Raw genomic sequence first — 17,106 nt, forward strand, 5'->3', positions numbered from 1 at the left:
TGGCCATTTATCCACACTAGAGACTGGCTGCAAGGTGTGATGCACTAAGTGCTATCTTCTTCCAAGTCCTATTGCTTGACCCAGCTGTGCCTCCACTGGCAGACCTACACAGCCAGCAGCAGCCCACGGCAACAAGCCTTCAGGCCCTCGTCGGCAGATTGGGGCTCATAGTACAGCTGTATAGACAGCACTTTGAGGTTGTGTCTCAGGCTCTGAAGCCTACTCCTTCCTTAGGTTTCAGTACAGATTGGACCTCCCTTGTCTGGCACTCTCAGGACCTGACCCATCCCGAAGGAGGGAATGTGCTGGATTAGGGGAGGTCCCTGCCACCATACTCTCAGGATGCACCTCTTCCCTGTGGCTGGCTCTGCTTCAGCTCCACTGCCACTGGGCTCCAGCTTGCAGGGCTTGAACTTGGGCTCTGACCCATAGGGGCTCCCTGGAGACAGAGCTCCCCAGCTATAGCAGGCCTGCTTCTCTCCCACCTGCCTGGGAATTCATGGGGAGACTTGCTGGCTGCTGCGCTTATGCTGCGCTCCACAGGGGATCTCCTGTGATGGGGCTTGCCAGTTGCACTGCTTTTGCCACTGGCTGCATCGCTGCTGTTCCACCCAAATGGGGCTTCCCAGGAATGGGGCTTGCTGGTCCTGCTGCTGCCCCACCAAGCCAAAGCTCCCCGAGGATGGGGCTCACACTTCTGGGGGCCAGGGCTTGCTGATCCAGCAACATCTGTGGTCTGTCTGGCAGGACCACAGATGTTGCCAGACCAGAGAATCCAGGATTTTGGAGGTTTAACCTGTAGTAGCTGCTATTGGTGCTGAAGGGTATAGGGTGCGATTGGTGCTGTAGTAGCTGCTGTTGGTGCTGTAGGGTGAGTCCTGCAAGCCAGAGTCTGCTGACATAGGCTCAGAGGCTCACTGCTGAACAGACATACCCTATAATGCCATGACTGTGGTGAAAAAAAAAATCCATCAGATCTTGATTGTTTTGTCCAATTGGAAAAATTCCTTCCTGTTACCAAAACAACTGAGGTGAGGGAGGGTTATTTGGTTTTTGCATGCCCCATCTCCAACGTATTTACATTCTCCAACTAGTAGGAGCAACAAAATTATGAAGCAATCTTTCTTGCTGTCCAGGCTGCTGGTGTATGGCTTCATGCAAGCAAAGGGTACACTGGGTCCCCCTGGATCACAATTAGCATTTCAACATAACTAATGGTTATTCTATAGTCTGGAAAGAAATTTCCTGCTTGCTGATTTCTGAACAGACATGTATTCCTAAAATGACCATGCCATGAACCTTTCCATCCTGATATTGGTGAAACAACCCATGTTATCCACCAGCGCTTGCAACACTCTTTCGGTTTATGTACCCCTTTTGGTTTATGTATTCTTTGGCCAGGTGGTCTGCTGCATGCTGTTTCTCACCCCACCGCAGTTAGGAAACTCCACCCTGGCAATAGCATCCACTCTGTCCTACATGTTGCCCAAAGTTGTTACCCTTCTTAGCAGAAGCCTGATAATGGTTCTGTAATCTTGGATCGCAACAGATCTCATGGCAGATTTACCTACTCCAAATTGATGCCTGTCATTTCAAGCAGTTTGGTATTTCAAGCTTCCACAGGGCTATCATCACTTGCTTGTCCACTGTCAGTGCTGCTGTCATTTTAGTATTGCTGTACTTTGAGGCTGGGGAAAGCTCTTCACAGCAGATCTCGGAAAGTGCTCTTAGGCATTCAAAAGTTCTGCATCCTATAGCTGCATAATAATGTGGTCCCACCATTCAGTGCTTGTTTCCTGGGCCCAGAAAAGGTGCAAGATAAGGCAAGAGGTGTTTGTAATGCTCACAAGAACAGTGTACAGCTAGGGTCCATGCTATTTGTGTGATAGAGCCTGTGTAGGTAACCCCAGAAAGAGGCTTGGCTTGCTGCCAGTGTTTTCAAGAAGGGAGGGAGATAAGTGCATCATGGGAGGTTAACACCATGTTGCCATAATCACATAAGGCATTACAAGCCCAACCCAAAATTCCACTCGACTATGTGCAATGTGCGATAGCTACCCGCAGTGCAGTGTTCTATGCATTGATGCAAACCACTCTGATGAGGGTGTACTGTCAACACAATGAGCTTAGCATGGTCACACAAGATTGACTTGCTTAAATCAGAGGCATAATGGTGACTCACATAAAGTTGATGTAACTTCTTAGTGTAGATGTGGCCAAAGTCTGACTTGACAAATGGCAGCATGTTTAAACCCAAGAATTCAAAAAATTAGAAGATAAATCTCTTTGGTTTGAGTTTATTTATAACCTAAAATGCACATGAAACCTACCCTCCAGCGCATGTACCTCTGTGCCCCACATGGCCATTAACAGCGCCACTGCAAGTAATTCCATGTCCTGAAAACAGCAAGAAACTTTACAGAAAAAAATCTTCAGGTGGGGATGTTTGATGCTGCTTTTTGTTTGCCAGGAAGGAAGCACAGCTTCCCGCTTTAGTGTGTAAGCCAAGACAAGAGGTCAGGCCACCTCTTGCCCCTCCTCCCCCCAATCTCTCTGAAATCATAAGTCTTGTTATATTGAGTTCTTGTCTTGAGGTAGTGAGCAAAATCCCCACGTCTAGGCCCATATTCATGCAGGCAATTCTTTGAATTCCAGGTTATTGTTATAATTACAGATTACTTGCAGAAGTAAGTGTTTCCAGACCAGCTCCTGAGCATGTGTGAATCACAAAGTTATTTCTCTTGCAGTATTTCTTGATGCTGGTGAAATTGTACTCTTTTGAGCCATTACTGCAAACAACAGCTGACCCAGACTCTCTGTATCTCAAACTTTGAATTGCGTTTTAATTTCTTTTCTCTTATTTTATGCAGGGGTAATCTGTGTTTTGTCACTGCAGAGTGAAACCTTACTTGAAGTTTACATCAGTTTCAGTTATGCCAAGTGGCTATAATTAAAAGGATATAATTATGAGATGTTCTGAAGAGTTGATATTCAATGCTGCTCAGATCAAGAAGCTGCTTGTTCTGCTCTACTTACATCAGAGTTACATTTGAAGAGACCGAAGGGACAGCGCGTAAATTGGCACCATCACAGTCAAGCTCTAGCCCTCGGCACAGGCATTTAGCTGGCACAGAATCAACCACTGAATGAAGAGAAGATAGCGGTCGTGGCAAAAGGTGGGTGGTGGGGTAGGTAAAAAAGAGGTGGGTAGAAAAACAACAGTTAGTATAACAATATGTCAGAGAACACTGAAGCGAGCTGGGAAATGCTTCACTTTAAGGTTCTCACGTACACATGTAATTTAGATCTAGTTAGACAGTAACTGACATAAATACTGATAATTAAAAAAGATTGGTAATTACTCCTGAGACTAATACAATAGCAGCACATTTGGAACACATCTCTGAGCTTGATATTGTGGTAGTAGCCTGATGTGGTGGGAAGGATGTTTTATCTGGGTCCTATTTCTGTGAAATCCTAAATCCATCATTTGCCTGACTCCCAACCAGATTAGTCAGTATGGGTATGTCTACACTACCCCCCTAGTTCAAACTAGGGGGGGTAATGTATGCATACCGAACTTGCTAATGAAGCCCGGGATTTGAATTTCCCGGGCTTCATTAGCATAAAGCCAGCTCCGCCATTTTTAAAAGCCGGCTTGTTCGAACCCCGTGCCGCGCGGCTACACGCGGCACGGGCTAGATAGTTCGAACTATGTAGCCATTCCGATCTATTTGTATGCCTCGTGGAACGAGGTGTACAGATAGTTCGGATTAGGAAGCCTAATCCGAACTATCTAGTCCGTGCCGCGTGTAGCCGTGCGGCACGGGGTTCGCACTAGCCGGCTTTTAAAAATGGCGGCGCCGGCTTTATGCTAATGAAGCCCGGGAAATTCAAATCCCGGGCTTCATTAGCAAGTTCGGTATGCATACATTACCCCCCCTAGTTCGAACTAGGGGGGTAGTGTAGACATACCCTCTGTGTTCAATTTTCTGTATATAAGATTGTGAGCTTTTATTTTTAAGTAAGGAGACCTAATCTGAATGAAATGTGCATTTCATTCAGCTTTACAAAATCTTTCTAGTGTATTTCACGTCTGGTTCTTCAATTAAGTCAGTTTGCACAAAACCACATTCAGTTAAATAAAAACTGACAGGCAATACCAAGATGTGTTTTTCCTTTTGGTCCCTGTAGTTTGTACCATCAACTGTTCTGTGCACATGAACAATCCTGATAATTTCTGTTTGTTTTGTTATGTTTTTCTACAACTGTTAGTATTTCAAAAGGATAAGATATTCGGCACAGTGATTACTGCAGTGAGGAAAGATGGTTAAGCCTCTTGGTTCAGAAATTGAACTGCCCAATTCAGAACCACTTAAACTAGATATTTTATTTTTTAACATTTTCCAGTGCAGAAAAAGTTAATCGAAAAAATATTGACACAGTACTTGTGGAAAGAAATAATATCTGCTCTTTTTTTATTCCTCAAGATGTGAAGCTATAAGCTATATGTCCTTTGGTGAGTGTGATGCAAAAGTCAATAATTGTGTCTTCTCTTAATCCTAGCTCTGCACAGAGTAGATAGTGAGTAATGAGCCTATCTAATACAGCATGACCCCATTGTCAAGAACGGTGAACAATACACTACCTTAGTTTAATGAATGTAACGCCCACTGAAGTCAATAAGGATTCAGTGCAGAATATGGTATAATAATACAGAAGCAGAACCTCTGGCAATTGACTGATTTCATCTGTTAATGCAATTATGTTACTGAAATCAATGGGCACAACCCAAAAGACCTGATCTAAAAACTCCAGAATTTGAATTTGTTCAAAATCAGCATCTGAATTTTGTTTTGTTTCCATATTCACCATAATACTCCATAGCAAATTGCTAATCACAGTTATATTAGGAACCTGTATCACTCTTTTCTTGGCTCTACATTATCTGAACAGCTTAGAAATTTTAAAAGAAGTACACAGGATGTGAGTTTCTCCCTCTCCCAAAAGAATTGGATTATTTTTCAATATTTATTTATGTATTTATTTTGGTGTGTGGATATTATAAGAAAGCTAGGTTGAGAATTTTTTTTATATTTTGTTCTCAAAGATGTGGGGTCAGGTCATTCCATTTTGAGTTCTAAGAATTTATAACAAGCTCATAAATGGCATATCTGTGATGTTTCTAATAAAGGAATTAATTTTTTTCACAGAGTAACTCACTGTAGCCTGTACGTCACCAATAATGGAATTGAAATTTGCATCAATTCATTGAAATTATATGAGATTTTCATTCTATTTCACTATAAATGGAATTACATTGCAACTGAATATGTTGTAAGAAGATTGCAACATATTTTGTTCTAGGAACTCACTGTAATAAATGCATGAATAACTCATTAGTACTTACAGCACTCAGATGTCTTTGCCTCTAAAGCATATGGCGAAGTCCTTTCATTGTAATTTGCAAAATACTTATCCAGTTGCTGAGACCATCCATTGTTGTCTCCTAATAAAAAAATCAACAGAAGTCATGTTTTACCAAAACAAAACACCCACTCCTTACACCCTTCAAAACATTTCCTACAGATATGACATAACAGGAGCTTCCTTAAATTTGGTTGCATAATTCTTTGCTTAGATTCTTCATTTTTTTTTGTAATGTTATCTGTCAGGGTTTCTCACACACACCAAAAAGGAAAAGGCTCCTACTAGATGGCAGTCTATACGCGTATGTGCGCAAACACAAAGACATACACGTTAAAAATTATGTGCACGTGCCAAGACAAGTTAGTTCTATCTTACAGAAGCCTCATTGGTCTCTTTTTACCTCTCATTTTTAGGATTCAATTATATAATTAATTTTGCTTAAGGAAAAATTGGGGTTTAAGTCTTTTTTTTTCTTTGTCACAACAGTCACAGCAAAACACTGGGGCTATGTCTACACTGTGCATTGTTGCGCAATAAGATATGCAAATAAGGTGTGGGGATGAATATCACTGCTCTTCATTTGCATACCTAATGAACTGCCATTTTTGTGGCATGGGCTTTTGCGCAAGAATAGGCTGTCTACAGTGCTCCTTCTTGCGCAAAAAAACCCTTCTTGCGCAGAGCCTTTCTGCCGCTTATTTTCAGCTGCAAAAATGGCAGCTCATTAGGTATGCAAATGAAGAGCAGCGATATTCATCCCCACACCTTATTTGCATATCTTATTGCGCAACAATGCACAGTGTAGACATAGCCCCAGTGTTTTGCTGTGACTGTTGTGACAAAGAAAAAAAAGGACTTAAACCACAATTTTTCCTTAAGCAAAATTAATTATATAATTGAATCCTAAAAATGAGAGGTAAAAAGAGACCAATGAGGCTTATCCACTTAGTATATTCTCAAATTCTTTGTTCAGTTTAGTTTAAACGATTCATATGAATGGGCACCAGGTTTGTATAATTTTTGGTGTTGCCCAGAACAGGTCCAAGCAGAGCCGTCTTTTCCATAGCATGGATTGGAACAACTGCCCCAGTCCCTGTGCTTTGGGAAGCCCCATGATTCAGGGAGATGTGGGATCTAGGGTGACCTGGAGGGTTAGATGGGGGCCTGGTGCAAGCAGCAGAAAGTGATTTGATCCAGTCCACCCTGTTCTCCCCACTCCTGCTAGGTCCCTGCTCCCATTCCACCTCTTCCTCAAAACCTCCATCCTGTCTTTCTCCAGCTTTCCATGCAATGCTAAGAGCTCACAGAGTGGGGCAGAGAGAAGTCAGGCAGGCTGGGACCAGACAAGGTTGCTTGCTGCTTGTGGTGTCAGGTACCTCTAACTCCCAGGCTGCCCTGGACCCTGTGTCCTCCTGAAACATGAAAAGCACGGTCACCCAAAGTGGTTGCCCCAGTCAGTTCTATGGATGGGATGACTCTGAAAACATAAGCCCAAACTTTGATAGAGCTGGGCCCATGTTCTTAAATACTAGTGGAACACGGGCCCCATGGGCCTATATAACTCACCGTTTATGCTAGGGATGTAAATGGATAGTCAATTAGTCGACTACTTGCATTCTTCCTCCCCCTTTGCTGCCTCTGTATCAGAGGCAGCAAGGTGGGGGAGCAGGAGCCAGTCCTGAGGGAAGCTGGCTAAAAAACCAGTTCCCCCCAGCACTACTTGCTCCTACCCTGCATTGCTGCTTCTATTAGAGGCAGCAGTGCAGAGCAGCCAGGGAAGCCTGCTCCGGCAGCATCCAATCCAGGCTGGCCGTGAACAGGGGCTGCTGGACCCTGATGTGAGGGGACTAACCAAACCCGGCTTGTGCCTGGTCCAAGAGCTACCCCTGTTGCGGCTCTACAGTTTAAGTGTAGTAGGAGCTGGGCTGCATGCGCGCCTGACTTTTACTACATTTAAACTGCAGAACCACAGTGGGGGAAGCTCCTTCTGAATGCCTTCCCTTATTGACTAAACATGGAGTTGATACAAATTTTATTGATTACCTACTTTTCCGCCCCTTAACAGCCTTAGTCTATGCTCATAAGATGGGACTTCCATAATTTTTCTTGGAAGACTGTTCCACATTGTAATAGACAACATTGTGAGGAAATGTTTCCTGATACCCAGCCTTTCTCTTGCTCAGTGTCTAAATCAAGTGCAGTACTTTTGAGGATGAGTTATGTAACATATTAAAACCAACAAGCATAAAGTAAGATCACCATACATTTCCTTAATTAAAAAAGCATTCAATACCAATGTCTGAAATTAGTTACTGTGCATATACTGGAGCATCTGGTCAAGGACATAAAAGTGAAATAAAGAGCTGTTCTTTTAACTTCTTCCCACCAGTAGGGACTTCCAAATATGGTTATGCAACCAGGAGAGCACTGCTCCTTTGGAAAACTTTCACATATAATTTTTTTCTAGTCAAGTCAAAACTTAATGAAGCGAGAAGACAGTGCTAATATACAGAAAATGGCATCAATTTCCCTGTTAGAGTTGACTGTGTTCAAGTTTCCATTGCCCAAGATGGATTTTGATTTTTCTTTAACTCACTTTTGCCTAAAATTTTTCATTTTGATCAGTTTGGACCAATATCACAACCAATGTCACTAATTTTCAATACAGCCCTCACCACCTGATGATTCAGAACTGTGAATGGTAATTTAAAGTGTTACTTGTAAATGAAACTATATATTTATTGTCAGAAACACTTCTGTTATGTGCTTAGCTAGATGTTTATAGTTTTATTCCAAGAGTCATGAATTTCCAGAAATTCTTCCTCCTCAATTTTATAATTTAGTGTATACTTGATTTCATTCATTGCGGAAGCATTTACAGTCAAGGATCCATAACCACATTTATCAGTTTGCTAATAATGAAAACGTGAAAATAGACCAGAGGTAAATTTACTTACCAACCTGTAATATTTTCTTCTCTGAAATGGACATGTGAATTATTCCTCCTTATCTTCCAGCCATGGAGGGTTCTTATTTTTAACCTCCCCCCACATCTTTATAGCTTAACAGTATAGTGCCAACAGCTGGAGCAGTTCAGAAAACTGATTACTAGCCAAAAACAATGAAAACTTTTGATATTTTGACATGTGTTTTGATTCCAATATAGAATGACATTTTTAATTAAAAGGAGAGAGCATTTTCCCAAGAAAGCCAATAGCTTAGGGTATGTCTACACAGCGAAGTTATTTTGAAATAACAGCCGTTATTTTGAAATAACTTTACTAGCATCTACACAGCCAAACTGCTATTTTGAAATTAATTTGAAATAGCGGAGGGCTTATTTTGAAATTGGTAAACCTCATTCCATGAGGAATAGTGCCAATTTTGAAATTGCTATTTCGAAATAAGCACTGTGTAGACGCTTATTTTGAAATAGGGGGCCTCCCCTGCTGGCCACCCTAGCCCCAACCAGGAAAACTCCTCTCCTCCCCCCACTCCCCAGAGCCGTTAAAGGGGTATACTCTGGCCACAGTGCCTGTGCAAGCTCCAAGCTTGCCAGCCCAGAGCCAGCAGTCGCTGCACCTGACCCAGTGGCCCCAGCATGAGCCAGGCAGCCAGTGCCAGCCAGCCTTCCACTGCTCCTTGGGACCAGTCTGCCAGCTCCCAGGAGCCTGCCAGGGGCTAGAAAAGGCAGACTCCTGCCTGGTCCAGTGTGGAGATCATGGTCCTAATTCAGGTTTGGGGGGATGCCCCCAACATCCATGATCTCCACACTAAATGGAGGAACGCAACTGTCTACAGGCGGATGGCTGCCAGCCTGGCCACCAAAGGCCACATGCGAATCCAGGAGCAGGTTCATATGAAAATAAAGGAGCTACAGCAGGCCTATGCCAGGGCCACAGGGGGCAGCTCCCAACCAGGGGCAGACCCAGACTCTTACCCCTATTTTGATGCCGTGGACCACATCCTGGAGGGAAGGATGGTCCGTGCCCCCCAGGTGGTCATCAACCCTGGGGTAGAGCTTGCTGCCTCCTGCTGCTCCAGCCCCTGCTGCCTCTCCAGCTCCCGCTCCTCCTCCCACTCCTTCCTCCCCACCCTCCTCACACCCCCAGGGACACCGAGGCCCCTGCACCCGTGGTGCTGGGAGACAGTTGGGCCAACGAGACCACCAACCCTGAGCCCTGAGCTTCTCCTTCCCCTTCCTCTCCTTGCCTCCCTCCAGGTTTCCCACCCTCCCTCCTCCCCTCTCTCTCCTTTCTCCAGTCTCACCTCAGTTTCATTCCCCCCACCTCAGTTTTGTTCAATAAAGAGGCTTTATTGTAATGAACACATGTTTCTTTTATTGTACATCAGGAAGGGGGGTTAGGGAGGGGTAAATGGAAGGATGTGAGGGAGGAATGGAGGCACAAGCCCCCAATGGGGCACACCAGGGAGACTGTTACTGCCTGCAGAATGTGCTGCCAGGCTCGCAGCAACACGTCTAGGAGAAGCACCAGAGTGCCCAGGGGCGGCTCCGGCTCCATGCTTCAGAGTGCTGTGGTGTCCTGAGTGAAGGCAACCAGAGCATGTAGAGAAAAAAAATGTTTTGCTGACCCTTAGCAAGGTAGGCAAACAAGCAGGGAAACCTTAGAACTGGCTGTCCAGTGGGGTCCCTTTAAACACAGGCCTCAGATAGCCTCAGGCAGCAGTCACACAAGGTAACTCCTGACCTGCTGTCCCGTTAGAACTGGTTCCGACCGGCCTTAAATGTGATTCAGCATCCTATCAGTGTGGACATACTATTTCAAAATAGCAAAATGCTATTTCGAAATGCATTTTGTGTCTAGACACATTATTTCAAAATAAGCTACGTATTTCGAAATAACGCTGTAGTGTAGACATACCCTTAGTGATTAGGGCACTCACATAGGTTCATAGTCTCTACTCTACTTGATTCAGACAGTAAAGTTCTCTAACCATTGGGATATAGAGTTAGTCTGCTTCTGGTCTGGTAAGTGTTTACTTATTTATACAAAGTGGAACATCCTCAAGTGGAAGGATTGAGAGAGAGAGAGAGAGACTGCCAATATAGCCCAGAATTTAGGCCATTCATGTGGGTTCAAGACCCAGGAGAGGAAAGATTCACATAGTTGGACACCTGAGATATTCTAGGGTGAATTTTCTCATTTGCTTGTTTTGAGCAGAAATTCTAACCTGGATCTGAGAACCCTTCTGAACAAAAGCCTGATGGTAACAGATACATTTATGTGAAAAGGCTTTAACAAATCAATACAAGTTGAACCTCTCTAATCCAGCACTCTCTGATCCAGCAACTTCCATAGGTCGGCATGATTTTAATTACCTGAATGTTTGCTTACTGTGGGTGTGGCCAAGTTTACTGCTGTCCCATAAATTTGTTTACAGCTGCCAGGCCTGGCTCTCAATGTTCTGTGCTGTTATTTAGCTCTAATTTACCCCTAAATGTCTTCTCAGATCTCAGCAAGCAGTGCAAGTGTTGGTACTGCCGATAAGCATAAGCATGCTTTTTATGCTTTATCTACTAATAGCCTTGTGCCAACACAGTAACATTTTGTAATAACACTAACACTTGGTTATGAAGAGAGCTGATAAGCCTCTTTTATATATATATATATATATATATATATATATATAAAAATCAGTATAGTCAATATTATTAAGCAGCATTGCAAGCATTGTTCCATTTATTCACCTTGGAAAAATAAAAATAGAGAGAGACCTACTCAGTACAATATTGCCCTCCCGTGATTCAGCAAATTCTCTGATTTGACAGTCATCAGATCCCAAAGGTGCCTGACTATAGAGGTTTAATCTGTATTTTCTGATGAAAGAATGTTTAGTCATAAAATTCCCAAGCACTTCTGCTGGTTATCTGTATAGTACCTACCCCAGCAAACTGCCTGAGCTGAGAAAACAAATGATACATTCTAATTAATAAATATTGTAAAAGATTAGCCATCTCTGGGCAGGCTAGCGTTATATTTTATTCACTTATTCATTTATTATACAAAAAATGGAAGAGACTTAAGGCAAAGCAAGACTTCAACATTATTGCTATGGAAAACAGCCCTGGCTGCCATGTTTCACCTGGGCCTGGAGCACTAAGTAGCTAGGGAATACTGGCTTGGGGAGATTTTGCAAAGCCAGCTCCTGGATTTCTACCCCAAATAGGTGAAGGCTAGCTAGCCACATTTCTGTAAAGCAGGCAAAGTAGCATTCTATTGTGCACTTGACTACAATAACTAACCCTTTTGATCATACCTGGGCCAGCTATATGACCATGTTTTCTCCTCAAATACCATTTTCCTGCAAACAATGATTCTCAAAAATCTTCTGTATATCAGGGGGACATCAAGAAGAGGGAGAATAATAAATGATTAAATAAAAACAATGGGAAGGGCTCTTGCCTTGAATTGGAGAAAGGAAAAGCCTAGAAGAATCTCCTTTCACTTCAAGCAGAAGTGAAATACTAGGAAATTAGGGAGGCATTCAGGTATCTGAACAGTGTCACTGCCTGGCACTGCATTGTGAAGCTAGGAAGAGAGTTTTAAAACAAAATCAAGATGCCTCCTTGCTTGGAAAATGAGGAAAAAAACTAAGTTGTAATCGATCACAGAGCACCAGATGCCCACAAGGGAGAAAATGCCAGGCATCATTCATTTTAGGATGTGGATTACAAGTGGATTGAAATGCTGACTAGCAGCATGACTTTAATAAAGTTATAGGAGAGGATTAGAGTGGCTTCCACCATTGTAGGTGAAGATTAGTGATCATTATATGTTATCAACATTTTCTGGGGTACCAGGAAACATTTATAACATAATGACTCCATTGACTTTTATTTGCAAGATCAGGGTATAGGGAGGGTGGCTGAGTTTTCTATATAAAGCTGGAATCTGCTGGACCTTATTTTTTCCCAGAGGAAGGAGGATTGACATGGGAGTTAAAGAGAAACTTTTTGTAGAGGACTTTAAAAAGGTATGTCAATTTTGCACATTTCTGGTGCACTGTCATGGTGGCAACTGCAGCACACCTGCATCAGCTTATTCTCATCAGGAATTTCTATCTCTTCCAGGGATTAGCCCTCTGGATAAGTATCCAAGGGGTAGCCATGTGGAAATCACTCTGGATTAGTCACTCTCAGAGTTCAATTCTTTGGGGTAATAAAAGTCTAAATAAACAAAAGGTTATTCCACCCTACTTGAGCTACTCTTCAGTGCACTCTCTGGCTGCGTCAAGACTGGCATGATTTTCCGCAAATGCTTTTAATGGAAAAGTTTTTCCATTAAAAGCATTTGCGGAAAAGAGCATCTAGATTGGCACGGACGCTTTTCCGCAAAAGCACTTTTTGCGGAAAAGTGTCCGTGCCAATCTAGACGCGATTTTGCACGAGAAAGCCCCGATTGCCATTTTCACCATTGGGGCTGTTTTGTGCAAAACAGTTTTCAGCTGTCTACACTGGCCCTTTTGCGCAAAAGCATTTCCGGAAAAGGGCTTTTGCCCGAAAGGGAGCAGCATAGTATTTCTGCAAGAACACTGACAATCTTACATGAGATCGTCAGTGTTCTTGCGGAAATTCAAGTGGCCAGTGTAGACAGCTGGCAGCTGCTTTTGCGGAAAAACTTGCCAGTCTAGACGCAGCCTCTAGGTTCAGTTCCCAGCCCCTTCAGGGCTTCCCTTAGGTCTCTTTGTCTTGGGATAGAGAGCTAACTTCCAGGGAGCCTCACACACTCTCAGCCTTGCTCATCTACCTTTTAGTCTTCTCAGCTCTGGGATAGAACTCTAACTCCCACACTGCTTCGATCTTCTGCTCCACTTCTACCAGACCCTGCGTTAGGGCATTTTACAAGAACTCAACTTGCTTATTTTTCCTCTTCTAAATTCTGTTCACTTCCCTTTTATGAGGTTCAGCATTGTTTTTTTTTTCTAGTCTATCACCTGACCCCAAATAGTCCTGTCTTCTAAGCAGGCAGACAGAAAATTATCAGGCTAATGGAAAAGGACTAGACCCAGGCCTCCTGGCCCTTAAAGGGACAGGCCACCCTATTGTACTACATAAACACTTTGCACTCAAAATTGCAGTCTCAGAATATTTTTGTGTTTCCTAAACACTGCAATATTAGCAGTGATATATTAACCACTTAGATATTCTGATATATTATTCAAAACCATTTGTTTTGGTGTTAAAATATATAAACATTCCTAACTCCCTGCCCTCTTCTAAGTAAGCAAAGACATCGAGCCAGATTCCCAGCTGCATTCAGGAAGCTTGTGTGACACTCAACTTCTTAAGGCAAAACTGGGATATATGCTTTTATCCCATTTGACAGTGTTTGAGAAAGTTCTGCCAAATGGCAAGCAGCCCATTGTGGAGTGCTTATGTGTATGGAACGTTTCTGGATGGTCCAAGAGGTAGTCATGCATGAGCGTGGTGCAGTAATTAAGATGGATCCAGTCACACATAAAAAGGAAGTCAGAGGGGCTTCCATACATATTACTTTGCTTTGTTCTGCCCTGATTCCCCAAGTTTTTTTGTGTCAGCTGATTGAAAATACTAAGCTTATGGCTCTTTTTGTCCTGGTTTCCACTAGCAAGAGGCACAGAAACATTTAAAAACAAACCAACAAACAGAAAGAAAGTTAGCCCCACTCTTCTGAATTTCAAAAATTGATCTGATTTAATCTGGTTCATGTTTCAGGACAAAATGTGAGATACCTTTTATTTTAGCTAATCATAGATACATGCTATGTGTAAATACCTATATTTAATATAAGCACTCAGTCAGCTACAGCATGCCAGAGATATAAATCATATGTTGTTCATTTAAAGTTTATACTGGGGGAGTCTGATCTTTTTATACACCATTAAAAAGAAGTTCTTCAAGCACTTTCAGAAATGTTTCGTTCTAGTACTGGTCCACTGATTAAAGATGCCTCATTTTGGGGCATCTAGCTCAGATAACATGATTTTCCTGAGCTAATTCTAAAATAAGTTCTACTGGCTGTACTTCTGTTAAAAGGAGATTTTGAGATAATGGTGTAACCTACCAGCCCAGTGGTCTTTGGGAACCAGGGAGTGACACTCATGGAAAACTATCCCCCTCTCCCAGGTCTCTGCTAGAATCCAAGACAAATCAATGAAAAGGCCAGGGAAGACACACCTAAATTGCTTCAGACAAGGGTGATAGAATTAAGGAAACACCCCAGCCTCATCTGCATGGAAAATAACACAGAGAGACATCTCCATTAGCATACAGAATGGAGACCAGCTCTTCCAAAGCAGGAACCGCACTGAACTATGGGATACCGAAAGCAAAGAAGCACTGCCTGATGGGAAATGTCTGTTCCAGATGCTAATGAACCCAGGCCTGCTCACACCCAAATTAGTCATTATCAGACCAATTCTAGTAATGGATCCTATTGACATCCAAAATACTGAAACTGCCTAGCTGCATTGTGAGCTCATTCAAGGAACATCACCCACAGCCAGATGTGATCAGTCTCTATTGTCTTGCCTCTGTTTACCCATAAACAAACCCAGTGTCCTCCTCTAATGATTGTCCTATCCCTATAAAACTCCTACCTTTACCCACGAAAAACTGTTAAACTGCATTAGTTCCATTGAGACTTCATCTCCTGTCTGATTGTGCTGGGAGCTCTGCTTTGCTTGTCTCCTGCCCTCTGGACCCCCAACTCCCATCACCATCTGGGAACCCCGATCAGTGCAAGCTCCATGGAGTGGTGAGGTCTCTCTAAGCATAGTCTTCTCACTCTGACCTATGTAAACTGTTATATGGTTAGCTAGTCCTAAGATTTGTAATCAGTTTCAATTTAGATTTAATATTGTAACTGTTTTGTGTGTTTGGCTCCCTATATATATAATAAATAACTTTCATTGTTAAGATGGTTCTCTCTCTTTCTTTCTCTTTTGCTCACTCTTCCTCAACAGGTGTTGTTTTGGCTTCCCCATTTGCTCTGCAACAATGCTTCTTGTACCCAAGCTAAAGATCCATGTAGTGCCCAAAATCCTGTGGGGTTTGCTCATCGTGTGGTTTACCAGTGAATGATTGTGGTGTGAAAGTGGGGATAGGGGTGCTGAACCTGGGGGCTTATGACGATGGCAGCTTAAAGTGCTGTTTAATCCAGCCCACTGGGTCCAAAGGCCCATGAGGGTGCGGTGTGGCATTGCTGTTAAACCCAGCCTGCTGAATCCAGAGAAATATGAGGGGTCAGCTTGTGAGTGCTGATTACTCAGTCCTTTCAGGTGTGCTCTGTTAGTGGGTGTGAGTGTGTTTCTAAGGTGGGAAGAACCCCATCCTGAGGAACCTAGTTCCTGCAGGAGAGCTCCAGTGGGAGGGGGAATTGGAACAGGGAGAATTCAGCTCCATATGAGAGCACATGTAAGCACAAGCAGCACACTGATAGAATTATTAACCTTCCCCAGTCCCATAAGAGTAACTCTAATAAATGAGCATACCCCAGAGTATTGGGCAAATCTGGTAACAATGGGGCACAAGCATATCTCTTATGATGTGGAATAAATGAAATAAGTAAGTGCCAATGTCTTACCACAGATTTTTACAGTGTGCCTGGGTAAATTGGATGGATTTATATGGTGCTGATTACCATATATGTATTAGTGTCAAGGAAGGTAAATACTGACACTAATCCTGACAAACCACAGATTTGAATAAATACATATTATGACAAATCCAAGAAAAGAGCTCCCTCTCCATTAAAGATAAATAATAAATTGTTTAGAAATGGAATTTACAACATGAGTTTTGTATATAAGAATTCCAACTCTTTGATAGGTATCTGTGCATAAGTACTATTCTTAGTTCAATGTGTCAACTATTTACAGATCTAAAAAGCCTCATACCAGCAAGTGATTTGTCTTTTCTGTTGCTAGCAGCAGACTGTGGGACATATTCTTCACAGACAAGGTCAGCTCCCAGACTACTACACTAGACAACACAACATGGGAAGCAGGCGGGTAGCCCTCAGTGGAGAAAGAACAGGTTCAGAAATATTTAGGAAAGTTGGAGATATACACATCTATGAGGCTGTATTTAATGCATCCAAGGGTGATGAGGAAGTTGGCAGATGTCATTGCAGAGCCATTGGCCATTATGTTTGAAAACTTGTGAAGATTGTGGGAGGGCAATCCAGGGAACTACAGACCAGTCAGCCTTACCGCAGTCCCCGGAAAAATCATGGAGGGATCCTCAAGGAATCTATTTTGAAGCACTTGAAAAAGAGGAAACTGATCAGAAATAGTCACCATGGATTCACCATGGGTAAGTCATGCCTGACCAACCTGATTGCCTTTTATGATGAAGTAACTGGCTCTGTGAACATAAGGAAATTGGTGGATGTGATATACCTTGACTTTAGCAAAGTTTGAGATATGGTATCCCACAGTATTCTTGCCAGCAAGTTAAGGAAGTATGGCTTGGATAAATGGACTATAAGGTGGATAGAAAGCTAGCTACATTGTCAGGCTCAAAGGTTAGTGATCAATGGCTCAATGACTGGTTGGTGGTCAGTATCAAGCGGAGTGTTCCAAAGGCCAGTTCTAGGGCCGGTTTTGGTCAACATCTTTATTAATGACCTGGATGAGGGGATGGATTGCTCCCTCAGCAAATTTGCAGATAAC

The 17,106-nt window shown here is 42.8% G+C and overlaps 1 protein-coding gene across 1 annotated transcript in view; it reads right to left on the reverse strand.

Moving 5' to 3' along the window:
* The window catches only part of RXFP1 (relaxin family peptide receptor 1), a 103,207-nt gene that overhangs the window by 33,589 nt on the left and 52,512 nt on the right, over nt 1-17,106 (reverse strand). The window contains exons 3-4 of the mRNA XM_006121866.4: nt 5,411-5,509; nt 3,037-3,142 (exon numbers count right to left, since the gene is read on the reverse strand). Of these exons, the coding sequence (XP_006121928.3) occupies nt 3,037-3,142; nt 5,411-5,509 (205 nt within the window). The remainder of the gene's footprint in view (nt 1-3,036; nt 3,143-5,410; nt 5,510-17,106) is intronic.

This window comes from Pelodiscus sinensis, chromosome 4 (assembly GCF_052426305.1).
Source record: "Pelodiscus sinensis isolate ZL-2025 chromosome 4, ASM5242630v1, whole genome shotgun sequence".
Lineage (NCBI taxonomy): Eukaryota > Metazoa > Chordata > Testudines > Trionychidae > Pelodiscus > Pelodiscus sinensis.